Source organism: Antennarius striatus, chromosome 16, assembly GCF_040054535.1.
Source record: "Antennarius striatus isolate MH-2024 chromosome 16, ASM4005453v1, whole genome shotgun sequence".
NCBI lineage: Eukaryota > Metazoa > Chordata > Actinopteri > Lophiiformes > Antennariidae > Antennarius > Antennarius striatus.
Genome location: NC_090791.1, coordinates 14,621,874 through 14,648,720, shown reverse-complemented (window position 1 = coordinate 14,648,720; position 26,847 = coordinate 14,621,874). Strand labels below are relative to the sequence as shown.

The window sequence follows — 26,847 nt, the reverse complement described above, 5'->3', positions numbered from 1 at the left end:
TTAAATCAAGATCTTTTGAACTTTTAATCTTAATTTCACTCTCCTCACATTCACCTATAATGGGAATAATAGTCTGTCCACATTTTCAAAAAAAGACTGGAAAAACTATTAAAAAAAATTTCCATGCTTGGTAGGAAATCTCATAATTCATTTCTTCACTTTATCTGTAGACTTGAGTATTTCAGTTCTTTATCCAAGTGTCGAAAATGCAGAAATGCCTGTATTATTCTCAAAGCATCAGTATTTTTTCAATTATTTGTTGTATTACTATTTTTTTCACTGTTGATGTTGTGATTATTTATTTATGGTCCTTTTTATATAGCGGGGGAAGTTTTGGCTCACAACGTAGATTATATAAACTTGGTGTTTCCATCCCTGACCTGAAGTCTACATCCATTAGTGTTTTAATGATGAATGCTCCTGATGAGTGCTGCATTCTGCGTGGGAACAGGTAAATCAGGTTTTATTTAAGGTCCAGTACGTCCACCAGTTTAATCTATTGCTATGATACCATTCTTGAAATGTCATAAAGTCATGATTCATGGATTCAAATAGATTTAACATACTATAAAATACAAGTTACAGGCATCTAGTAGTGATTGCAGATGCAGCACTCTGCATGTGAAACTTTTGCCAGTTGTTTCTGAATATTTACAGTAGAAAGCCTCTCACTGCAGGTTGATGCTGAACCGACTTGCACATGTTTGTGTTCCTCAGCGGTGTGAGTCAGGATACGTTGTGTATAGTTCATAAACTACACAGACATGGGAAATGCTGTGGGCCTCGCCGGTTTAATTAAATGACTGAAAATGATCCAGGCTGGATGCTTGTGATGACGTACAGTCCACTTTCCCTCATTGGGCTCCTGCTTTCCATTTTTGTTTTATCGCCCGTCTGAGCGCACTGAATTGTGGTTGTAGATACCGTCTGTTCCTCCAACCTGGACTGTTTGTGTGCTTAATTCATTTATGAGTGGGGTCATTAGCAACAAGTGAACCCCGTTTATGGAAGGATAAATAACACTTGAGGGTTATTTAGAAAACCTCTGCAGCACTGAACTGGGAAAAAAAAAGTGTTAACATAGTTGCCACACAGTCTGTCCCTCAGACAGCTCTTAAAGGTTAACCACATTCAGGTCTGCCTGTGTTTCCTGGTTGTGTCCGACACACACAGACACACACACACACACACACACACACACACACACACACGCACGCGCACACACACACACACACACACACACACACACACACACACACAACTGAAAGCACAAACAAACAAAAACTTTAATTATTTTGGAGGCATTACACTTTGCTCACTGCAGACTTTACTTCATTATATTTTAAGCGTCCACTGTCAGTGTGTTTGTGTGGGTTTGTTTGGGAGTAGCTGTGCATAATCTGTGCGGAACTGAAGGGATGGCGCTTCAGATAAGTTTCTCTACTTTCTCTGGCAAGTGGAAGAGAAGGATTGAGTACATTTAGATAAAGGATGACACAGATGCTAAGAGGGGGAAATGGAGTGAGATAATGCAGATGAGGAACACAAGCGATAAAAAAAAAAAAGAGGTTGTGGGAATGAACTGAAATAGAGACAAATGTTTGATTTTATTCTTGCTTGCCTACGGGTATGTTCAGGAACCAATTCATCAATCATCTACTGACCCAAGAGTGTGCATGAATGCCCTAAACTATGTAGAGTTGCCATCTCTCTCTCTCTCTGTCTCACACACACACACACACACACACGCAAGCACGCGCGCACACGCACGCACACGCACACACACACACACACACACACACACACACACACACACACACACACACACACACACACACACACACACACAATCATTGTTGTCAGCTGAAAGAATGAAAACGGTCTTTTTGAGCAAAGCTTCACATCAGATCACATTATGTCATCATGATTGTATAATAAGATATTAAGCTGTTATTTTATGCTTTTTTGTTGTTGTTAAAGAACAGCTCACAACAATTCCTTATTTTAATGACAAATGTCTCTGATGTTGAATGAAGAATTTGAACATTTTAATCAAAGGAAATATTTTTGGAAACATTCTGCAAGGAAACTTTTGAATCTATTAGACAGAATTATTCATGTTAAACTGACTTTGCATGAAGACACAGCCTTCATTAAAATATTAGGGATTTATCTTGTTACATTCAAGAAAGACTGGATTTATTCAAGGAAAGCCACTTGTCTTTACACACTTAATCATTATGTATCATCACTCATGCTGTTGCTTTAGGGACTGCACTGGTGTTAACATTATCCTCACGAATGTTTGCAATGTATAACTTTAACTGGTGAATTTCAGCATTCATGGAAAGGGAAATATTCTTAGGATAACTTATCAATTCGGAATAATTCTCTACTGATAAACAAGCTGGGGGTCAATTTTGCACTAAAAACAGGGGTTGCAAAAAAGAGTTTAAAAAAAAGACAGATTAATAAATGTTGACAAAAAAATAATGTCCTTGATGTACAAATATAAATCAATGTTAAATTACTTATGTTGTGTTAACTCTATCTGGTATATTAATTATTACCTACTAAAATATCAATGGAAACAGCCCGTGAAAGGAAAATATGTCATAATTATTGATTTAAAACTGAAGCAGAAAAGTAAGAACCGTATCTGCCCACCTAACCTGAGGGATTGGAATCATTTTGGATTCTTATTTCTATTCTTTTCTTTTGTTTCTGGTTGCTGTTGATTCTTTGTTTCTGCTCAGGGGCAGCTCACATTCTGACATCATGAAAATCTATTTAAAGAAACATGCGTCAAAGTCATTGTGTATGTATCATTCATTATTGATGACTCATTCATGTATTCTTTACATGTGACGGAATAACATCCACTGGCTTTGTGGCTCCTAGGATCAGCAAAATAGAGAATGTTCATCTATGAAAAATACATATTTCAGCTTTTACAGAATTCATTGCAGTTTGGTCAAGTAAAACCTGTTTGGACTTTCACAATTGAGAATATGATAAATGTTTTTTCATTTCCACTTAACTTACTGCAACAAGGTGCTGCTGGCTGTTGGCTTAAGGTTGACTGAGGAGGAGGAGAAAGAATCAGGCGAGGAAGACCGGGGCTACATATCAGACATGACACACACACTGATTTGTACTTGGTGTAGGCGAAGGTGTTTAGACATGTTAGCTTTGCATCCTCCCTTGCATGAAATAAAGTTGGCCACAGACTCTGCACCAAGATGTCTCTGAATTTTTCAGTGCAAAATGAAGCCACAGTTTTGTAGTGCAGTTTGCTGAGGTCCCTGGCGATGCCTGGCTTCAAGTACCCATCCAAGGCTGAAACGACAGGGAGCCATGGAAACTGAAAATTTAACTTGAGCACGATTGAAATCTATTAAGAAACCGATAGCCAAGATCAAAATTAAAATTTATTCATAAGTCCAATGGACACAAATTTTAGAACAGGTTCCAGTTTGGGCTCTGGATTCTAATTCTAACTAGCAGCCACTATTTGTGCTGATGTTTATCCTAGGCCACAGGAGGGAGTGATAAGTGGATATATGTCACATGTTTTTGATTGTTTGTTACAAAGTCAGTCACATAGCCCATTAATGTCAGCCTGCACATCATTTAAAGAAGCTTTCAGATATCATTGGGTACAACCCATATCCCACTTCCACCTGTGACGCCTCTACTTCCTGCTGTACACAAAATCAAAACCAGTAAGTGGTTTGAAATAATTAAACAGCAGGACATGGATTGTCATCTGCTGTTTGTCTTTATTATTTAACTGTCCTTCTTCTCAAGAGCTGATTATAGGTTTGCAATGATGAATACTGAGTGGTATAACATGTAAGCTACTCCCAAAAACATCCAGTCAGGCCTTATTACCACTTTTCACACGCCTGTTTCTGTTACAAGGCCCCTGGGCGCCATAACCTCTCCACCTGCTGCTTCAACCTGACAAATGATTCAATTTTCCTACTTTAAGCAAGCCGATCTTTCTTGCTAAATAAGGTTAAAGAAAGTCAGAACATGCATGCATGGGGTCCTCCAAGCTGAGCAGCTTTGCCACTGTATATGACTGAGGATTACTGTACATAAACACTACCTGTCAGCATCCAGTGCTCAATATACAGTAGAATCATGTGGATGCAAGACATGGTGCAGTGATCACACTGGCCTTCTTCATTTAGCAGGTCTTTTTGGAGTTGTATCATCAACCTTTTAGAGGACATTGTGGGAGGTTCTTGTGTGAGTTCCTCTGCTGATGTTACAGAAATGTAGGTCAAACACCACAGGTTTTAATTTCAGACTATTTCTGGTGGCTGCAGAAAAAGTAAGTTATATGTCCTTAATCTCAGTGTCTCTGTGTCTCTACCCCCATGCATTGCCTGTCGTGTTGAAAAACGCTTCCATGTCTTCTTTTACTGTGATAGTGGTTTTGTTTTTTTACACTGAGGTCAATGAATAGGAGGTTTCCAGCTTTGTTTTTTGGCTCTGCATTTGTTTTTTTCCCTTTAGAGATTTAGTCTCTGTTGGACCTAATTAGTGAGGTTTATCACATGGTCTTTTTCTGATAAGAATGTTTATGAAAGGACAAATTCTGTCCCTGAACTTGAGCCCTTATTAGGACAAAGCAAGACTATCATCACAGTGAAAGAATAGGAAAGGAATTTAGAATTGACCAGAGAAATACTTACTTTAGTTCTTATTAACTTTTAGTGTGATACAATAAAAGTTGTGCTGTTTAATCACTCGCATTGTCATCATTTTTGACATTTATCAAGTTGCTTCCTTTTTCATAAAGCGCTGTGGACACCAGGAAGGATTGCTTTCCATTTGCAGACAGCTGAATCAGTTTATTTGATTTGTCACGCTACCTTGCAAGTGTTGAGAAGTGAAATTGCAGTTCTTGCTTCGCTCCTTCCTGACTTGTTTGTAACAAATCTCAAGCAATTGGCTTCGATGTCACAGGGAGATTTATGACTGTGGCGGTGCACTCCATTCATTCTCTAGAGACAGCAACAAAACGCGCTACCAGTTATGTGCTTTGTATATTGTTTGTTTTTGTAGAACTTTGCAGTTATAACACAGAGGTTTCGCATTTGTTGCCCCGATGAATTCATTCGACTGTGTTTAACTGGACCGAGCAGCTGGTGGAAGCCGATTTGTATTTCAGTGGAGTTCAGCATTATTGCACGGAGTCTAGTGATGGCTGCTGACCTGGTTGCACTGATAGATGATATTGTTTTGCTCTAGAGGAAATTGGAGGAGTTATGCATGAAGTAATAACTCATCAGTATTTCTCTTGCATGTGTTTTCATGTATGTAATTAAACCTCAGTTTGACTCAGTTTTAGTGAATTTATGAGTGACATAAGTTCACCCAGAATTCAAGCTGATATGAGGATTAATCTAAGGAATTGCAAAAAGCACCTGTTTCATTTCCAAGGTTGCGATAAATGTCAATAAACGTGTTGGAGAAAATTACTATTATTCTCTCCTGAATGCAGTAAATCACTGTGTTACAGCAGTTTAAAAAGAAGTGTGAAGTCTCTTATTGTGGATTTGTTTATGTAGAGTATAAGTAGAGTACGTTGAACCCAGTTACAGTAGTTTCATCCCACTTCCTGAGTTGATTCCTGGAAGTTTTCCATCATAAATGCAGATATTATGTTTTTCCATCTGGCTCTGAAGTTTCTGAAACACTCAATTTGTTTGACCTGACTTTAACTATATTACCCCCAAATTAATCATCGGACTGGTATCATCTAATCAATGTGCATGTATTTGGATAAATTGGGTCAATAGGATTCTGGTTCATATTACTTTCTGCTTCTGTTTCTTACATTGGAATCTGTCCTCATTAAATGAAATGGAACAGTTCACTGAGAGGGTTACTCATGAAACAAAGTGCAACACTGAGCTATTCCCAATAAAACTGATGTATATTTATCCCAAGCCATTTTGCCAGTCACTTGATGTGGACAAGTAGAGACAAATAAACCAGCTGCTGCTCATACCTGAGTTGGAGTTCTGAAATCACAGATAGTAGTTAAAATGCACATGTAAATGTCAGGCAGCATTTTTGTTCCCTTTGTGGTAAAAGGCTACATTTCACTGTTGGCTTGTGTTATCTGGAGCCATTATAGACAGGGATTGATCGATAATCCTCTCTTTAACAGCTGCCTGCTTTGTTTAATAGAGATACAATCTTGTGATGAGGTGTGCAGCCCTGGTTGCACCACAAAACTGGTGTTAAAATGTGATTTGTTCAGAGCCTAAACTGCTGAATACACAGTATATTAACTGAAATAAGCTCTGAGATTATGTCAAAATTGATGCACTTAAGGTTTTTTTTTGATCAGAAACTAATTCAATATACACAACTCATTAATTTAAAGGATGTTAATAATAACTAGTATCTGAGGCAGTATGACTATGACAGTTTACCACATGGGAGAGATGATTGATTGACTAAGATGATTATTGTAAATGAAATAGACCAATAGGTCACCTATATTCGAATTATCACCACAGACAAACATCAGAATGAAACAACGGTACAGCATGTCATTTGGTTTCTGCTTTATTCATCAAAAAAGCCCGACACCAAAGTTGATGAACATCCTTGTAAGTGAAATCTGGTGCAGCCGAGCAGCTTAAAGTGTACAGCCAACAGAAACAGAAGGAAGTGTTTGTATTTAGTGTTCTTCTGGGTTTGTTGTTAGTATCTGAACTATTTATTAAACCTTATTCAGTGTTCACCCTGGACACACTGGTCTTAATAATGTCATGACTAGTACTGGATTTTTGACGTTCATAATGCTGTTGAAGTGTAAGAATTAAAAAATTACCCAAATTGCATGAAGAAAGTAGAAGGGCAGGCAGTAAAGTGAACACCTACGCTGTAGTTCTTGTCACTCAGCTTCAACTCTAATCCAAATTCCAGTAAGATGTCCGTTATCACTCAGCAATCGTGCAGTGCAAATAAACATGAATTTCTCCTCTTTTTCCAGTTTTCATACAGTTCATGCTCGACTCTTCTACCAAAATTCCTGAAACTCTGTTTATGTGTAATTAATGAAACACTGAAAAAGCTCCCAATCTGCAGTGGTAACAAAGGCCGAGTGTTCAGTCGCTTTCAATCTGGATGTGCTAAAAATCAGACCAAGCCATAATTTTGGTTATTTCTTCCTTGGCAGGTGCCCAATATATCCCACTAGTTCTTTCAAACAGTTAATGTGGAACTGATTAATGCCCCCCTCCCCAAAACCCTCAAAATATTCAAACGAGCAAAAAACAAAACAAAACAGAGTCCAAGCCATTACATTATATTTAATGGGTTCTTTCTTGCTAAATAGATAAAAGGATAGATGGTTTAGTACATGTAACTTGGGACTTTGTATTGCTAAAAATAATTTACTTGTATGATGTATTTGTAATAAAGTCATATCAGTGTGGCGGTCTTGTCTTTCCGACTCCAGGTCTTTCCTCTGTCTTGATTACTTTGATGAGAACTAGAGCAGAAACGATGTAGGATGTCCGGTTCTGTAACTGCGATCAAACCGCCTGCAGGGCTGTTGTTGCTTCTCTGCAGGCGCGTATCACAAGTCCTGCATGATCATGTACAAAACAGCAACCACACCACTCATCCCACACACATGCTATGCATCTACAAAACACAAACACCCCCCCCTTCCCCTTTATATTCTCAACCAATACAGGTACTTCTCAGATGCCTCCATCTTTCCTACCCACATGCATCAGATGTGAAGGACATGTGATGATTATCACCACATGAGTAGCCACTGCAGAGAAAAGACCTTGAGCGAACAGAAACAGGAGCTGTGACACAGTTACTCTGTGTTTCTCATACTGTAAGACGGGCAGTGATCAACACTGTCAAAGGACATCTCTGTTACACAACCGCTGGAATCTGAAATGTTTTTGTTTTGCTTTTGACACTCGATCTAAAACCTGCTTTAAGACCAGACCTGATTCATCTCCATTCAGGATTTCATGTTTCCTTGCCTGCAGTAAGCTTGTGTGAAGACATCTGATCAAACACGTCTTATGTGTATTACTGTTGAGATAAAGTGATTCCCTCGCTGTAAATTGTTTTGTACTTGTGTGAGTTTAAAATGTTAAAACAGCAATTGTTCTGAAATTTGAAATGGAACTAGTTATCATAATAGTTAAATCTTAGAGTCTAAGACTTGAGTTCTATTAAAAATGGAATTAACCTATTTTAAGATTTTGTCAGTGAAATGGTCTTGCTGCATACAGTATACTGATATTTCTCCCCCATTAAGATCATTTCTCCTTAATTTCTGTGGGTCATCGGTGTTTTAGCCATTCTATTAGTGTGGACGAGAAGAACCTGTCAGCAATCTTTATTCTACTGATTTACAAGCAGAAGCCATTTCTAGGTTTAATATGTGTTGGAAATACATTGATCCTCTTTTGAGGGAAGAACTTTCCCTCCGGGATCAGGTGTTCCGAAGGCATTGCTCTATCAGGAAACGGTTTGGTTATGTGGAGATATGAGAGGAGTTGTTACAGATTGCTACACATATAAAGTTGAAAATCATGAATAGTGACCAATAAAGACAAAGTCAAACCAAGACAAGTCAGATCAGGTCACTACGAGTTATCAGTTGGTATCTATGTATCTCCTAACCACCTTCAAGTTTAGGTTATAAAAATACTGTTTCTAATACTTAAACTGGGCTTAATTTTGATGGTTTGGGGCATTCTATTACCTCCTCAGTCTTAATATGAACTTTGTAGACATTATTCAATAAGATCCTCAGATTGCAGACACTAGACGATGAACTTCTGAATACTGGACAGTGAAATTACTAAAAATAAAGTGCCAATTTTTCTGAGACAGATAATATCTGTGGTGAGAAACGTATACCACTTACATATTCAATGAAGTACAAAGTCATTTAGAATTTTGGAATAAATGCTCTAAACTGCATTCACTAGAGAGAAACTCATGTCAGGATGGTGAATATTTCAACAGGACAGAATATGAGGACATTTTAACAACTATTACCTCAAAATTGTCATCGTCACTGAGGCATGGAAAAAGTGAAATGTGTGTGTGTGTGTGTGTGTGTGTGTGTGTGTGTGTGTGCGCGCGTGTGTGTGTGAGACAGTGGATTAGCAAAAACCTTTAACTTGACAGATTTTCCAAACACCGCTCAGCAGAGAAACCCCAGCAGGGTAGCCAAACAGGGTTTGTTATAGCCCCGAACAAATCCAGCAGATCACAAAACTGAAGCCCACAGAACGACTGACCAAATTAGGCCACGACCACGAAGAGTGTAGTTACTTGGTAGTGAGTGGACAGTGTCTACACAACATCTTGTAACTTCACGAGGACATCCTGGACTATGTAGACCTGCTGAAAAAGACAGATACAGAGACAGATGTTTAGGTCTTTTGTCAAAAACTATGCGTTCGCAGCTGAAGTGTCTGGATTCTTGTAGATGCTGAACAAGCAGAGGAAGGAATTTCTCCTTAGTAAGGAGACAAATGAGGTTACTTCTATGTTTGTTGAATGGCTTGTCAACATTATTATACAATATGTAGCTGGACTTCTGGTGGGTCAGAAGTCAGATGTTTGGTGCGAGGTGGGATAAAAGGATTGATATGAGATTTTATTTTCATTTTCTCTTACATTGTGAGAGATGGTTTTTTTGACCTTCTTCGTAATCGTGACAAAACTACTGAAATGATTTTCAAGAAACTGGAAAGTTCGTTCACGGGTCAGGCAAGCTCAACAGATATGTAAGTTGCTCGACCTTGGCGGTGATGTGAGCTCTACTGAGTGACATCCAAGTTTTTGGTGAATTTTCCACTGTAGTGTTGTATTTCTTTCAGCTACAAGAACATTTGTAACGCAGTTGGACTGCAAAATAGCTTTCAGCAATCTCAAACATCAATAGTAAACTTTAGGTCCTGACAGAACTTTTATCGGTGAAACAGCAGCTTGGAGTCGCAGATATTCATCAGTCACACCAGGAGAAACCCATTACAGAAACCTGGCTCCACCAGTAATGGTTTGAGTGTAATGACAAAAGAACCAAATATTTCTCTGCGGCAGCCACCGACTTGTTCTGTCAGCCGGTGGTTTTGCTTCCCAGGAGTTTTTTTTGTTGTGCCCATTTGCACTTTGGCTGTAGATGAAGATGGATGAGTCTCGTTGTGAGTTTCTCAGAGTGAAGGGAAAATGGCAAAGATCCAGGCTTAATATGCAAGTAAGGGACTCTTGTCCTTAATGGTATCCTTAATAATCAATGCTACAATTAACATAGTGTGCTGTGTCTGGATGGTGCTGAGAAAAGCTGCTGTCAGTGTGAGGCATACACTTGTTAATATGGGGAAACCTTCTTTTTGTGCTTTATTTCTTGACATAAAGTGGACCGGGGGGTTTCAGCCGTTAGTCTGTCTGTAATGTTTGTCTGGAGAATATCGTACCAACTTTACAGATGGGCTTAGCACGATGGGTTGCTGTGTCTGCTGCCTGGAAGACGATTTCAAGGTGACTAATACGTTTTGCCATCTTCTCCATAGTCTATACTCTGCACTGAGCTCACAAAGGAATGGAGGAGGTCATTAACATGGATTGTTTGTTGTTGTTTTTTTTGGTAAAACATTGTATTTATAGCTGACGGACTTATAACTACATGGTTTCTTTCATTGTTCTGATTTTTTTTTAACAGCAAATCAAACAATATGCGTTCTCCTTTCATCTCTTATTTACTGATCATATCTTTGTGATGAAATAGGACTTGAGCAGCATGTTTCTGTCACTGCAGATTTCCTGTTGACTCATATCTGACCTGTAACCTGGACCGGATCATATTGCCTTTCTGCTGATATTGAGATTGAGTTGAAAGATACAAATCCTAATTTTAAGAACATGTGCTCCACACTACAGTATAAATAAGAATGACAATATTCAATCACATACAGTGCATCTCCTTTGCTTGCCTGATCAATGCACCATCCAGTTCTGAAGGTTTTGTTTAATTAGGGAAAATGTTGATCTCAATTTAGGAAATCCATCCAGTAATTTTGTACATAAGCTGGTGTCATAGACCAAGCTTCATGGATCCAATCCTTGAGCCATATCTGCCTCCAAAACGGAATTGCCTCCTCTACATCCACTCTGAGTTTTTATTGAAATCCATTTCAACTCTCTGTTCTGCTAAGTAAGACGCAGTTAGGAGATAACCTGAAGGGCACTCAGAGAACGAATACATGCCAGGCTCACGGGTGAGGGGTAAACACCACAGCCTCCAAACTGATAAAAAATTGCATGCATTATTATCAGCATCTCCTGAATATCTACACAATCATTTTAATGTACTTTTCCAGGGAAAACAAACCAAACATCTAACCTGAGTTATACTAGTTAACAGACAAAGTTTGTGACATAAAGATGTTTTACTAAATTCCAATTCGTACATGAAGAAATCAAGAAGACATAATGGAGGAATGAAAACAGACTATGCGAATAAATAAGATCAAAAACAAACATCATATAGGCAAACAAGAAGAAAAACACTGATGTGAATATAACCTCCCTGGTGGAGGTAATAAATTCACAATCCGTCTCAACTTCAGACGCCTATCTGAATCCGGGTCATGGGTTTATGCTGGAGTCTGTCCCAGCTGACAGGGGCGGGGTATATTGCATGTTTCTGGAGGTGGGAGGAAGTCAGGTAACCCAGAGAGAACCCACGCAGACATGGGGAGAACACACAAACTCTGCACAGAAAGGCCCCAGGTGGAATCAAACCCAGGACCTTCATGCGGTGAAGCAACAGCACCACCCACTGCACTTCCATTCTGACCCCACTTTGGTTTAAATTAAAGAAAGAAAAGAGGAGTTTTTCAGCTTCGCTGTTTTATTGATCGCAGTGTGATCACACCCTTACAATCCACCGCTTCCCCACCTCACCCAGAGCAGAGCTGTGTGCCGGACCAGTCAAAGGATGGAGGTTGTGGACTTGGCTGTCCCCTGTGGGACGTCTCTGCTGCTGAGGGAATATGGAATGAGGAGCTGATCTCAGGGGGGTTTGGATCTTTATTCAATGCACACATACGTCAGTGACCGAGTGGGAGAGCTGAGAATATTGGGCCGCCAGTAGCTCAGCCCACTGCACCGAAGGGTGACCGGTTCAAAACCGGCGTGGACTGAAGGAATATGGAGTGTGAACCAGTAGATGCAGAAGTGGAAGTTCACCTCTTGAGCACTGCCAAAGTGCACTTGAGCAAAGCAGTAGCTGGTTGGGCACTATGTAGCTGCTGCCAGCCGCTCTACCATCATGCATGCGTACAGGTCCCTGTGTGTGTGTGTGTGTGTGTGTGTGTGTGTGTGTGTGTGTGTGTGTGTGTGTGTGTGTGTGTGTGTGTGTGTGTGTGTGTGTCCTTGGGGCTATGTGTGTATGTTTATAAGAGTGGTAAGAATGATTTCTCTACGGGGATTAATTATAGTATTACAGTATTCATTCATTCATTCATTTTCATGTACCGCCGCTGTATCCGCCGTAGCCTATCCCAGCTGGCATAGGGGCATGAGGCGGGGGCCACTCCGGGCACGACGCCAGTGCACCGCGGCGTATTACAGTATATAAAATTTAAAATTAAAAAAAAATTTTTTTAAAGGAGATTACACAATGGTAACACAACACTAACTCGTCTCTTTTTCATCTTTTTTTTTTTTTACATTTAACGAACCGATGATGACACAAAACAGCTTTAATTGTGCTTTAACTATAGAAGTGCATAATGCTTGTAAGCCATAAAATAACAGCAATACATCATTCACCATCCGTGGTTTTTGGCACACAAACACACACACACACACACACACACACACACACAACAGCCCTGTTACACCTTTTCTCCTTTCTGCAGACATCAGATTCACCTCACTTACCTGTGCTTTCATGTGGACCATCAGGGTGGAATAAAGATGACACTTTCCGACCTTGAACAGACTGTGTAAATGAGCCTATTGTTTAGTTTATGTTCCATTCAGACGCTGCTGAGAGAAACACAACCTAGAGTTTCGGAGTCAGAGAAAATAAAGTCACATTAGAGAGGTTGATGGAGTGTTTGCACATTAACAGATAACTATCTGACTGAATATCGTGTTATTTGCTTAGATTGAAGTGAGGTTACATCTTCCTTGAAGCGTCCAAATTGCCAAGTGTTACTGCGTGACTCTTCGTCTCCTCTGAACTCTGCCTCACCCTATTATCAGATACTCAGGCTCTCATCCTGCACTGTCATGCTCAGCGTTACGTCTACAGCCTTAAGGTATGAGCATTGCATCCTTTACCCCGGCTAATTTAGTCAAAGCATGTGAAGCGGGAAATATACAAGGAGAGCTTATTAATCAAGTTGCATTTTCCTCTGGACCGTGATCATTTGATTTTTATTATATCTTCAATAATCAGAGCTAGTTTTGGGAAAGTTGTGTCAGGAACAATGAAGGCCTAATCAAGGGAAGTTGTATAAGAGGGGTGATGTAGGAGGTTTCTGGGTTTGGAAAGCCGCATGATAGGTAGTTGCTCCGGGGCATTTTCTGAACCGGACAGTTATTGTTCTTTCCAAGAGGTTTGTTTTTAGTCCTTTCTGCTTCCCTCTGCCCGCGTTCATGCTCGTCTACTCCCCCTTTTGTAATTTTATTTGTTAGACTGAGTAATCAAATGAAAGGTAAGTACTCTTGAGCAAACAACAATAATAGTTAGCGGCCATTGTATTGAACCATCCAACGTGCACTTGAACACAGGGTGGATTTTATGTTTATGGGCCAATCGGGAAATGTGCGTCATTCAGTTGTGATTGTCGGTGCATTTTTACACAAGTGAACAAGTGACCAGTGATTACTAAAACAAATAGCTGTTTGTCCTCTCAGTCGAAGGACACAATATGTATGTCATACTGTGCAAGTCCAACGTTACAGTTTTTATCAGACAAATTTGCATTACTCATTTTTCCCCTCATTAAACACATCCTACAGCTGGGTGAAATATTTTAGCCTTTAATTTGTTTCGCAGTGAAAAACGCAGAAGGAAACCAGCCCCATTAGTCCCTCTGGCCCTCTCTGCACAACCCGCAGGCATTGATACACCTTTTAAATCGGATGTTCAGCAACTGAATTAAGAGCTCCAGGTCATTTCCAAGAACAGAGGACTGGCAGGGCTGAATAACACGTGTTTCAGGGGGCCTTGATTGGTCTGGATCCACAGTGGGCCATAGCTATGCATAGATATACACCAGAATACACAAACATAATTAGCTTCACACCTTTGAGTCCATTAGTTCCACTCCAGCTCCCTCCAAATGGTTGAAGGGATTCCCATTTTCCTGCATTAAAGGGATCCAAGCTGGCAAAGCTTGCGAGCGAAATGTATGCAAATTAGCCACAGGAGACTCAACAATGTATATCCTCCGGGCATGTTATTAAAAATTCTCTGTGGATGTCAAGCCTTGTTTTTGCTTTTTTTTTTTTTTTTTTTTAAAAGAGAGCCTCTCCTGCTTCCTTCTTAAAAGGAATTTAAAAATACACAGATACCAGATGAATCAAAGCAGACAATATCCACAATGATGGCATGACCCTGATGAGAAGTGATCAAACTTTTAATAGCAGTCAGAGAAGGAAGGTCTAATCGTAATCCAATAGGGGCAGGTCTTCAGAATGGAGAGAACTTTTGGAGTTGTCTGAACAATCCTGGACACCCATTTACACAACAATTTTTTTCAAAACGTTAAAAAAATGTGGTATATTTGTTTGAACACATTGACATCACTAAAATTAATGACAAAAAAAGCGGATCATAGTTGTGACACAGCAAATCTTCATGGGATGAGCTTTACTACCGTAAATGTGACCTCGTCTGCAGCACCAAAAACACTGTTTTTTGTTGTGTTTCTGACCATAGTAGGCTGGTTGTTGTGTGTGTATGTGAGAGCTGTGTAAGAGCTGTGTTTATGGTGAAATCTTTTTTAAAAATTTGCAATTTCAGTCTCATGCAAACAGATGGCTTGAAAATTTTTAGTTTTGGGTGAATCGATTGTTGTGTAAACAGCTTCCAAGCAACGAAGAAGGTCCAGCACCATCTGATGTCTATCATCACATTTTATTTGATTTTTTTTTTTTTTTTAGTTAAGGCACTGCTTCAAAAGCCTTCCAGAATTATTACCAATGTCATATTCCCTTTGTACAAAATATAACCAGGTTGTAAATATCCCCCGTCTTTGAGAACCTGTTTGTAAGGTTGCTGATGGCGGCATCCACCAGTGGGAAATATTTGATGATGTATTATGATAAATGGATGCTATGCCTCTACCCACATGATGTGCTGCGTTAGTCTAAAACAAGATTTGTGTGTTTTGCTCTACAATAGCAGTCATATCCATTCTGCTTGGAAACATTCTGAAACATGGCAGCGTGACAAATGTGTAATGGACGGTGTTACGAGTGTGTGGACATAGAGAGTAATGGTCTCAGGGTTGAGATCCAGGTTTTCTACTCTGTCTTCGCTTTCTTTCTTTATCACATCATCTTTCTTTCTCTCTCTGTCATCATCACTCCTGCAGGACTCTGCTGAGTTTGGTGTATCATTGTTCCCACATGGCGTTAAGTTTGCAGAAAGCGGTGGGAGAGGAATGCTGTGTTGGGAAATTAGACGCCGAGATAAGGAGGGAAACCCTTAGAAAACTGTCACTCATGCTGAAAGCGACAGCGCTGAGCCTCTCTGCTGAACGTGTGCCTTTAAGCACCACACACTCATTGCGTGATGGCACTGAGTGTGTGCAATGAGCGGAAACAGAATTATGACACGTCTGTTACAGGTTCAGCCTCGTGGGTTCAGGCCCGACTTGATGTCAGACCAGACAAGAGTGATTCATTAATCGGTCAATCTGTGCTACAGCTAATGCTAACTGCATCCTGTGGTTGTAAACTAAACAAGCCGTTCAGAAAATATGGCTGTTGGAGTTAGATGTTATCTGAAGACTGACTTCCAGCGGAGCTTTGTTTTGTAAAGGGTGGGCCTTCATGTTTAGTGAAAAACACACTGAAAAAAATGCTGATATGAACTGAAGTACTCATGAGTACATACATCAAACATTGTACATCTTTCGTGGAAAATTGTTCTCTCAAGCAAGTACCATACCCCAGTAAACAAAAGACATTCCAACACAGTCAGTCAGCATTAACCCATCCTCCTCTCTGCCACAAGACTGGAACAGAATGGAATTTGAAACGTTTTAGCCAAAAATGTTTCCATGGTCAAGGTGTTTTTTGCAGAAACGTTTCAGATTTCGTTCTGTTCTCTGGCTTCGACCAAATCTGTTGGGGGGAGTTTGTGACGTCCATCGACACAGGTGAGTGACCTCTGGTGCCAAATTCTAACTGGGCTTAAGATGAATGTGGACAGCAGCCAAATCTGAGTCACTGACTGAGTGCTGCTCTGTTGAGCCACAGCTGTTCCACCGGGGGACAAAGTGCATTTCCTGGAGGTTGTTATCCCCATGTTTGATATTCTGGATGGAGTCATTCTGGGTTGTCCATCCTGTTGCATCATTCGAGCCTGTTTTGTTCATGTTGCAGTACTGCTGTCAGATCTGGCCTCGTCACTATCACATAATCTATTTTTCAGTTAAGCTCAGCTGTTGTGTCAAAAACAAATTCATAAATGTTTGATTTTTTTCAAATGCAACAAACCCCCCACAATAACAATAAATGTGACATCAATCTGCTCTCTAAGTTGTCAAACTGGTTTCGCCCGTTGAAAACCCCACATTGGTTGTCATCAACTCACACTTGGCCTCTGCTTCTTCTGCATCCCTTCAACTCTCGATGTAAATGCAGTGTGATGGATTCGACCCAGCCTTTTCCTGTTTTGGTCCAAATGTTTTGTAAAGCAAAGTTGAGCTGAGGTAACTAGAGTGTTTGTAATGAGCTTTGATTGATTGCGTGTCTCTGTTTCATCCAGGCAGTGTGGCGAGAGTAGATAAGCCCCCTTATGAGGTGAAAATCCTTCCGTGTCCTGCAGTATCCCAACCCAGCACAAACAGCAGGAATAAGGCATGTCCCGGCTGTTCCTCCTTTTGGCAGTATTCATTGTCTACTGCAGCATCCAGGTGCGTCCCAAGAACAAGCACACACACACATGTACACACTACATACATGTGCAGACATTTTTCCAGAGGGGAGGCGATCCAATGAACGTCTGTGAACTTCCATTAGTGACTGGCCTTACTGTGTGGGGATGGGTGTTGTTTCTTTGGCTCTGCTGCATTCTGAAACAAGCCAGAGCTGTCACACACACATTAGAGTGAGACACAGCGATGATTAATTATATCCCAATCATGAGGGTGGGATGTTTTACTGCTACTGTATATATGAAGTAAAGTGAAACAAAGTGTGTTCAGTTAGTGCACCAATATTGTCGTCAATGTTTGTGGGAAGGTGTGGGCTTGCCTTTGTTTTTCTTTATCGCCTGCTAACAATCCATCAACTAGAACGCGATGCTTTTCACAAAAAGCACACGTCGGCAATCCTTAATGGCTGCTTATCTTTGCAGATCCATACCCCACCCCTACACAAAGTTTTGTGGAAATCTGATCAGTCATTCCTGGCATATTTAGGGAAATTGCAAAGAAGATAAAAAATTAAGAAACAAAAAATGAAAAGAAATTGAAAGAATGTGGGAAAAAAGTTATGGGATTTGTAACATCCTGGATGTCTGTGGAGATTATCAGTCATCCAGGTCATCCAAGAGTGTCAGAACTGAAGATGCTAGTTGATCCTTCGCAGATCTACCTCCTTGATAAGCATCCAAATGATCCAAGTGAGACTTTTTTAACCTAACTCTTTGTTTAATCCTCATTTTCCACGTCCTCCACCTCCTCTCAGGTATCCCCTGCTACCAACCTGATTAAGCTGAAGGAGAGCTGGGAATTGTATATGATGGAATGTGATCATAACAACAGCCGAGAACCACCAAGTGTCGGTGAGCTGAACATACCGTTGCTCATTTTAAAACACAGAAATAACTACATAATATCACTGACCACGTTTTAACAGCAGAAATTAGCTGGAAACAAATTCTTTGGAGCTTTTATAGTTGATGACTGAATTATCGTCATGCAGAAGCCTCCTTACATATCCAGGAAATCAGAGTAACGCAAAATATGTGTCTGGCTATTTATCTGTTTAATGATCGTCTTTGTTGGTTGCTACCTTTGTGTATTTACTGTCTGGTGCTTGAGATGTGGTGAACAATGGGTTTCACAAAGCCTGTTTCTGAAAGTTTGATGTGATCAAAATTGAAGGTAAGAGGCTGGTAAAATAAAGCAGGAAAGAGCAAAACCTGAAGTTCTCTCTGCTCTGAAGAGCTGAACCAAATAGGACAGCTGGATGACGTCTTTCATATATATAAGAGTGAGTCATCGTTAAAATAAAACGGTTTAAGTCGCCACTCCTCAGCTCTTTTGGCACATCACCGACGGACATTGTTGGCGTTAAAGATTCTTATCCACAGACGATGGCATCATTGGGTAATCATTGGCTATCTGATATTTTTGAGAGGGTAAATGTGATGATGATACTGTATTATTGTGTATAATTTGCATTCATTGTAGAGAGAAGATGAATATTTACTACCACTCTGTGGTGCAGTGGTAACTATCTAATTCGGTAGGGCAGATAATAGTCAGACCCAACGGTTACTGGACTGTGGAGAAGCAGCAATTTCTGCTCCGTGCTCAAACCATTGTATAATCACTCTGCTTGGAGCGACTCACGGGTTTCTATTTGCTATGACACACTCTCTGCTCGCTGATCAAAGTGAGAGAGCTCTGCTTTGCTCCAACAGTGTTTTACTACACGGAAAACGCTGCCCTTGAGTTTCATTATAGCCTGCTAGCTTATGGAGTAGAGATGGAGAAAACTGCTACTCCATCTTTATAACAGGCAGAGCTCCCACACAGAGTAAAATCACACCACTCATACACACTTCCTGACATCTCATGGGGATTAGAATTATCAGAAGGTATAGACAGGCCTCTGGGAGTCTACTGCACCTGTCTGTATACTAACAACCAGGAAGGTTGGAGGACTTCCTGCTAATGTCAGGATGAAAAGGCATAATGTGTTTGGATGTCATAATGATCGCCAGCAGCATTTCTTCAAAGACATGCTCTTGTGTTTCATGATATGTATTATTCCTGACATTAATGCTCCAGCTGTGATCACATGGAATCTTCCACCAACACTCTGGTTTTATCCCCAGGCCTCGTGTGCAACAGGACGTTTGACAATTATGCTTGTTGGCCTGATGGACTCCCCAACACAACTGTCAGTGTGTCGTGTCCTTGGTATCTGCCGTGGTACCATAAAGGTATATTTGTGTGGAATGAATGATGTCAGGTTGATGCAGAGGGAATTAAAATATCCTGCGGAGAAAGACAGCTGTACATGATGATGAGGCTTTCCAGTTGATTACAAACTCGTGTGTGTGTGTGTGTGTGTGTGTGTGTGTGTGTGTGTGTGTGTGTGTGTGTGTGTGTGTGTATGTGTGTGTGTGTGTGTGTGTGTGTGTGTGTGTGTGTGTGTGTGTGTGTGTGTGTAGTTCAGCATGGCATGGTGTATCAGGAATGTGACGCCAACGGCCAGTGGGTGACATTGAAGAATACCAGTGAGTGTGACTCCAGTAATTCAAGTTTGGTAAGAATTTTTCTCTCTCTCATTCATTCTATTCTTAAGTGACACGTAGAAAAGGTTACCTATATACACACACACACGCATGCAGGCATATATTTTCATTGAGGTCAAGGTGAAATTGAAAAGAATGAAGGAAACAAGTCTAAAGTCCATGTGTTTGTTTGCATTTACATTTGCAGCAGTACTATGGCCATATTCGGGTCATGTACACAGTGGGCTACTCCTTATCACTGGTGGCTCTGGTGTTGGCACTTGGAGTTCTCATATTCTTCAGGTAATAGTGACTTTCAGTTGAAATCAAATCTAAAAAGTGGGGGGACTTTTGAGGAAGCTGCTCCAAACTTCTTCTGCTGGAGAATCTGCTTCCAAAACAGCAGAGCGAGGGGGAATATTAAAATGGAAATAATTTGGACTTAGTTACTATCTCTAATGAGACAAATCAAAAGATTGATACCACTCTCATACCAACAACCAGATTGGCTGGCACAAAAAATGTCTTAGCTTGATTTGCTTGAATGTGTACGTTCTCCTCTTCCTTGTCCTCACCGCCATGAGGTCATATGTGACTCAGCGACCTCTGGAATTTAAGAAAGAGATGTCAAACACTTGTTATCTGCCTCTTCACTCAATTATTAGTAGTTCCTGGTTTAGTTTTTAATACACGTATATGATCAATTAAAAAAGGAGATTGCTGTCAACCTCATTCGCACTCATCTCAAATGCATCATGTGCATCAGTGGGATGTAAGTTTTCCAGCAACATTTTGAAGATTGTTAGAAAACGGCTCAGCTTTACTGGTTTTGGGCCACATTATCTGTTCACTCACCTGACAAAACAATATTAGTTGTACAGTGAACCTACTTGGTTTCATACATCTCCAGTGAGAAACCTGGGGTCATAGGGTGTTAAATTATCCAACACCTTCCTCTTGGCGGCTTGTGACTTGTGTCCAAGTGGTTCTCCCCATAGCAGAGCCTTTATCAGCTGTTTACAGGATGTTCCGGTGCCTGTAAGGCACTGCACTTCTTTTTATTCCAAGGAGCTTTTGAGTACTCTGCAATGCGTGGCCAGCAAATCCCAGGCAGCAAACTTCAACTGTCTAATCGTATTTGTTGATCCGGTCTTCCCAAGGGACTTCTCGGCTCTCATGAAGGCGACGGACCGCCTTGAGCTCGGCGGTTCTCGGTGTTCCAAACTGCAGTGCTGATTGATTTGCCAAAGACAGACTAAACACTTGCTCATGGCATCACTGGTATCACCCTTCCCCCAAAGCCTTCTGTCAGCTATGGATGATATGCTTGCTCTCTGTCACAGCTGGCATTTGGGAGGCTTTGCAAAGCCACAAATTCAAAAGTTCAAATTCAAAAAGCCAGACTTGAGATAACATATTAGACTGATTGGATCGGAACCACAGTAGTTCAGGTGATCATTCAAAGTTGTGCCTATGCTCTCATCTAGTCCAAATACCTTCTCTTTACATTCCTAATTAAAAACCAGCTATATCTTCTCTTTCCCCTGTTTTTATTATAGCATGGGTTGATAAAAGTCCAGCCCATCTTTCTGCCGCGGTAGTCACCATAATGTTTAGTCTGTCGACATGCACTGCAGGTGTTAGATTATTAAAAGTAAAACAATTTGTGTGTTATTCTGCCTGATACAACCTTAAAATAATTGATTTAAAAAGATTGCTAAAGGCTTAATAGACTGAAGTGAGAGTGGTATCAATTTATTCTTTTACCTCTAGTACAGAAAGACTCATCAACCATAAATTCTCAAGCTGTTCCTGCAATTAATAGAAGGATTTAAGGCAGTCAGACCTTCTTGTTGCTTCTTCTCATTCATCAGGAAACTGCACTGCATGAGGAACAATATCCACATGAATCTGTTTGCCTCCTTCATCCTGCGAGCGCTGTCTATCCTGATTAAAGATGCTCTGCTGGAGGCTACCAACATCACATCACAGGAGCTCAGGGACCAGGAGCAGGGATTCTCCCAGGGATCTATGCGTCCGGTGGAGCTGCTGGTCAACAATGGGGTCAGTTGTGATCTAAATCATTACAAACTGCAGTGTCCGACCAGAGAAGGACAGCACAGAAATTATTAGAGGGAGAGGTTTGTGTTATGCTTTTTGCAATGAGGAGGGTATAAGTCTAGTTTGTTGGAGTGGAGGGCCGGGCCTTTGTCCTTTCCCTCCAAAATTAGTTCAAATGGATCAGTGACGAATGATGGTACATGCAAAGAAGACAGCTTTCCTGTTTCAGGGATTTATTTTATCATTGTGTCAAAGAATATCTCCACCTAATTGAGTTAGAATTTTGCATTAATTGGCATCATGACTCAGATGTTATGACGCAAAAGAAAATGGGATTGAAACACTCTTATGAGACCTTTTTGTCCATTGTAGTTCTGAAGACCCATGACCCATGCCCTCTCTGTAAATGTAAATTATCTAATTACATAATTAACTTTAGGTGATAATGCAAAAGAAGAGTTAACATTGTCATTGATATTCTGTTAAAATATTGCCCCCTGAATTCCACACACTGAGCTCTCAATCATTAAGTTTAGGCTATAAAAAGGGGTCTATAATACCAGGTCAGCCTTTTGTAATATTGTAAGGTAGCTAATTCCAGCTGAGTTGAACTGATGTAACCATAGCTACAGTTTAACAACTGTTATATATTTGTATAGAAAAAGAATATAAATAGGTTTAGTTCCCCCCCCAAAAAAAATATCCGGAAAGTACAATAGTAATCTTGTGACAGGGTGATGCAGCAGCTAATCTACCATGAATGGGATGATTGTTGCTGCTGTCGCTCCCATCTGCTGCGGCACTGATCCCTCCATTCATACTAGTGGCAGCTGAATAATGTTAAACATGATATTTTTGTCATCCAGGAAAACATATTGCACTGTTGTCTTGCAGACAACAATGAGCTGCCGCATCGCAGTAGTGATGATGCAGTATAGCATCATGGCCAACAGCTACTGGCTACTGGTGGAAGGGATCTACCTCCACAACCTCCTGGTCATCACCGTGTTTACAGAGAGGAACTATTTCAAAATCTACCTGTGCATTGGCTGGGGTGAGATAATATTTAAATATTTAAGAATATTTATATAAGTAAAAATAGATGCTACACCGATGTAGAAAGGTTTGCATCCATTTGTCATTTTTTCTTTGCAGGTACCCCCTTAATATTCCTCGTTCCTTGGGTTATAGCGAAATACTTTTTTGAAAATCAAGAGTAAGTTTCTTCAACATGTTTCCTTTATCTTCAGGTTTCTGATCATTTAGTAATCATTTTATAATGTAGCTCATTAAGCTAAATTTCAAATCCATATCAAAACAGTTCTGCTTCCATGTTTTTAATATATTATGATCGCATTCAGCACCCACACTCTATAATGTAACCCCTTAGGGTCCACAAATTTTAAGGCAGGGTTTTGAAAACCCCTGATGTATTGTGTTGTTATGTAAAGCTTTAAAAACACATGACGGTGGTGTGTGTGTGCCGCCTCTGGTGGAACAATTTACACATCAGTCTCTCACATGTCAGCCACAGAGTGGAAATCTTGTTGAAGTGGTTCCAAAAATTGTGTAATAAGGTAGTCCTACAGATGTTGAAAGCATGCTTGAAAGGTATTTCTGGCTCCCTGATCCTTCCTCCACTACATTTCTTTTTTAGGTGCTGGGAACAAAATATAAACATGGATTACTGGTGGATCATCCGCGCTCCAATACTGGTGGCAGTTGTGGTAATTTCCTCTTCCTCCCTGTCATTGTTTTGCGGTCTTCCTTTTTCCCACCGTTCTGCTCCTTCCCTTCATGTCATCATTAGCTGTTTCCTCATCAAAACTAATTTGCCATGCAAGACCCTTATTATTTCTGTATGTAATATATTAGCATGAATGTATGCGCACCCCAAAATCTGAATGAGCTTACCCAGAATTCTTGAATTCCTTACTGCATCGTATAAAATACAGTTTCTTCATCATAAAGTATAAATAGCTGTTCTGTAACTAATCTGGGAAACATCTGAAAAGCTTCAGATTAAAAGAGAATCCTATCTTGCTTTGCCCAATTTATTTAGCTAACCTTTATCCGATTCCAGGCCAGGTTCTTTATTGTAGGGCAGGCTTTGGTCAGATCACGGTCAGGCTTCGAGTTTTTATATAATTCAGATCCTATTATTGTTCATTCATCAGATCAGTCTCAAAGTCATCCCAGCTTTTCCATGCATTAATCATCTGGTAAGTGGCCTGTTTCCCACAGGAATTCCTGTGTTTGATTTGTCCCAGGAACGGGAGGGCAGAGACCCACTTCAGTGTTTCCCTCTTTATCCTGAACACACCATGTTCAAACTGCACATCTCCTCTCCTCAGTGCTGAACAAATGCCTGCCATCGAGAACACGTGACATACACATATACTGTACATGCTGTACACAGTGCAGGGTGTGTACCTGTTGCACATGGAGTAGTAGTCACCCCCGGCTGTTTCGTATGCTACATACTGTATGTTTTCAGTTTAATCCAAAATCTGTGCAAAAATCTTCAAAATTGGACAGTTAGCAAAAAGCTACCACCACTAAAACTGTTTCTTCATTATAACGTTACACCTAAAATAGTGGTCCATGATAGTTTGACCCTCATTGTGGGTGTCCTTGGTCTTGAAAACTCGCCCTCAGAGGTTAGAAGAAATCTCACTTGTACAATTATAAACGTGATATCTATTCGAGAAAACTAATAATTAATACCGGTTTTTTTTAAAGGATAGGGTTAGTAGGATCAGTCAAGAAGCTTTCATTCATAGTTTAATCAAAAAAGCAAAATCCAGGAAACACAAAAAACCTCTCAAAATCCAATAAACTAGACGTGTGGGCAAAGTTACAAAACAATCTGGCACCAAACCTAAAGAGAACCCGACTTAAATCGAATCCACATTATTTTAGCTAAAATATGTATTGAAATATGTATTCATTTTTTCACCTTGAAGTACAAGATCTTGAATATTACTTGGATCCAGATCAGACCTGGTGGATCTTATGGAGATGTCCGTGTTTCATTTTTGTAAAAAACATTTCAGACATCAACAATAGCAAAATCTTGTAACTGCCCTTATACTGCAAAGGTAAAGAAGCATTAAAAATAATTCTGGACCCTGATGTGGATCATCACTCATCATCCATGAGCAAACACACAAACAGATGAGCTTTGGAAATAAATGGATCTTTATTCATTATATTGAAAGTGTGGGTACTTTGGGGTCGACAAATGGATTCTAGAGTTGATGAACAGTTTGCGTCTTGAATTTTTGGCTGATGAAGGCCAAAGTGTATTTGGCTGGAGCTTGAGGAGTTGGCTGTAGGGTAAACAGTCAGCACGAGAGAAACCAGCTGAAAAGACGAGGAGTGGCCAATATAGCTTCTGCATGATTATCTGAATAATCTGGCAATGAGTAGAGGAGCAGTCGGAGTTGATGCTCTGCAGACGATGAGTGGATGGAGACCAGGCGTGGAGCCCAGCCAAGAATCAGGTTGGTGGGGACATGACCCACCCAACACAAACACAGAGAGACGAGAGAGGAGGGGAAGCTGTGAGAGACAAAAAAACTCCAATAAAAGAAGTCTGGTTTCTACTTCATTAGTAGTAATACACACAAACGTTCCACGAATGACAGATTACTGAGAATTCCAAGTGGAATTCCTCAATGAAAAGTCTTCTTTCATTTGTTGTGATTTCTTCCAAAAATTTTGCAGATGTGGAATGACCTTTCAACTCTCTCTCTCTTTCATAGATCAACTTCCTCATCTTCATCCATATCATCAAAATTCTCGTATCAAAACTTCGAGCGCACCAAATGAGGTACACAGATTACAAATTCAGGTGAGAGTAAACATTGAACGTTCCTCTAATTACTTTATATTATGCTCTCCACTTATCCTGTGGTTTCTCACTCTCTGGCTCCCATCCATTCTGTCTCAGGTTGGCGAAGTCCACGCTCACCCTGATCCCTCTTCTGGGTATCCATCAGGTGGCCTTCATCTTTTTGATGGACGAGTCCACAAAGGATGCGATCAGCTTACGTATCACCAAGCTCTTCGTAGACCTCTTCTTTTCCTCTTTCCAGGTTCGACCCGAGCGTCTTTTATTAATGTAGTCACACAGACCACACCTTTAGTGGAGTAGCACTGTGTTTCCATTTAGAATAAGTGAAATGTCTCATAATATTCAGTCATGAATTCAGTGGTTTGTATCAACATTGACAAGTGAAATCAGGATAAATTCAGGAGATATTGATGAGGATTTATGAATCCACAATTCATCCTGTTGTTTCTTTACTGTAAGACATACCCAATAAGAATAAATGAGTTCAAACAGTCCTTTTTCTAAATTTGAGAGAATATTAAAAGTAAGCGGACGTCACACAGACATAAAACCCATTTATCACATTAACAAAACCAAGATTCATGTTGTACTTGGCTAACAGCAGACAAAACAAAAACAGCTTTGTCAGTGATCTTTTCAGATGTCTACATATCTGGCTTTCCACCAGTTAAATGAGAAGTGAGCTTTACATGAGTGCCAGCAGGGATTACGATACTACAACATCTTGTCTGTGTTGCTAACTGGCGGTGGCACACAGTGACATAATGATAGTGACCTTTTCACTGCAGAGAAACAGATGACGTGAATCAAGATTACAGCCCGACCAACGGGGTAAAATTGACTTGATTAAGAGAGTGACTGAGAGCAGACAAAGCACTCAGAATCCCAAAGTCATAGAGGACACATTTGGTCATGACCAACTGTATAAAGAACATATTTTAATGTGCATGACTGCACTCAGTGGTTCAGCTGCAAAGCAACAAACAACTTGAAGTCGCACAAAAAGTGTTAAATAGTTTGTATCGTGTGAAATTGTAATGAGTGAACAATTTTCTGTCACTGTTTGAGAGTTATTCGGTGTTGGTTGTGCCCACAGGGTCTGCTGGTGGCCATCTTGTACTGCTTTGTGAACAAAGAAGTGAGTTTCCTCATTTGCATAAAAGCAATACCTTTGCCAATCCGTAGCTTT

General features: G+C 40.2%; 1 protein-coding gene across 4 annotated transcripts in view; it reads left to right on the top strand.

Moving 5' to 3' along the window:
- The window catches only part of gcgra (glucagon receptor a), a 48,005-nt gene that overhangs the window by 18,492 nt on the left and 2,666 nt on the right, over positions 1-26,847 (top strand). For 2 of the 4 annotated variants that reach the window (XM_068337336.1, XM_068337338.1), the window contains exons 2-13: positions 17,036-17,183; positions 17,959-18,055; positions 19,337-19,444; positions 19,676-19,770; positions 19,947-20,041; positions 21,613-21,802; positions 22,694-22,853; positions 22,955-23,015; positions 23,457-23,526; positions 25,567-25,655; positions 25,755-25,899; positions 26,755-26,796. In XM_068337336.1, coding sequence (XP_068193437.1) covers positions 17,130-17,183; positions 17,959-18,055; positions 19,337-19,444; positions 19,676-19,770; positions 19,947-20,041; positions 21,613-21,802; positions 22,694-22,853; positions 22,955-23,015; positions 23,457-23,526; positions 25,567-25,655; positions 25,755-25,899; positions 26,755-26,796 — 1,206 coding nt within the window. In that variant the 5' untranslated portion in view covers positions 17,036-17,129. The remainder of the gene's footprint in view (positions 1-17,035; positions 17,184-17,958; positions 18,056-19,336; positions 19,445-19,675; positions 19,771-19,946; positions 20,042-21,612; positions 21,803-22,693; positions 22,854-22,954; positions 23,016-23,456; positions 23,527-25,566; positions 25,656-25,754; positions 25,900-26,754; positions 26,797-26,847) is intronic. The other 2 variants (XM_068337337.1, XM_068337339.1) reach the window with 2 other exon arrangements.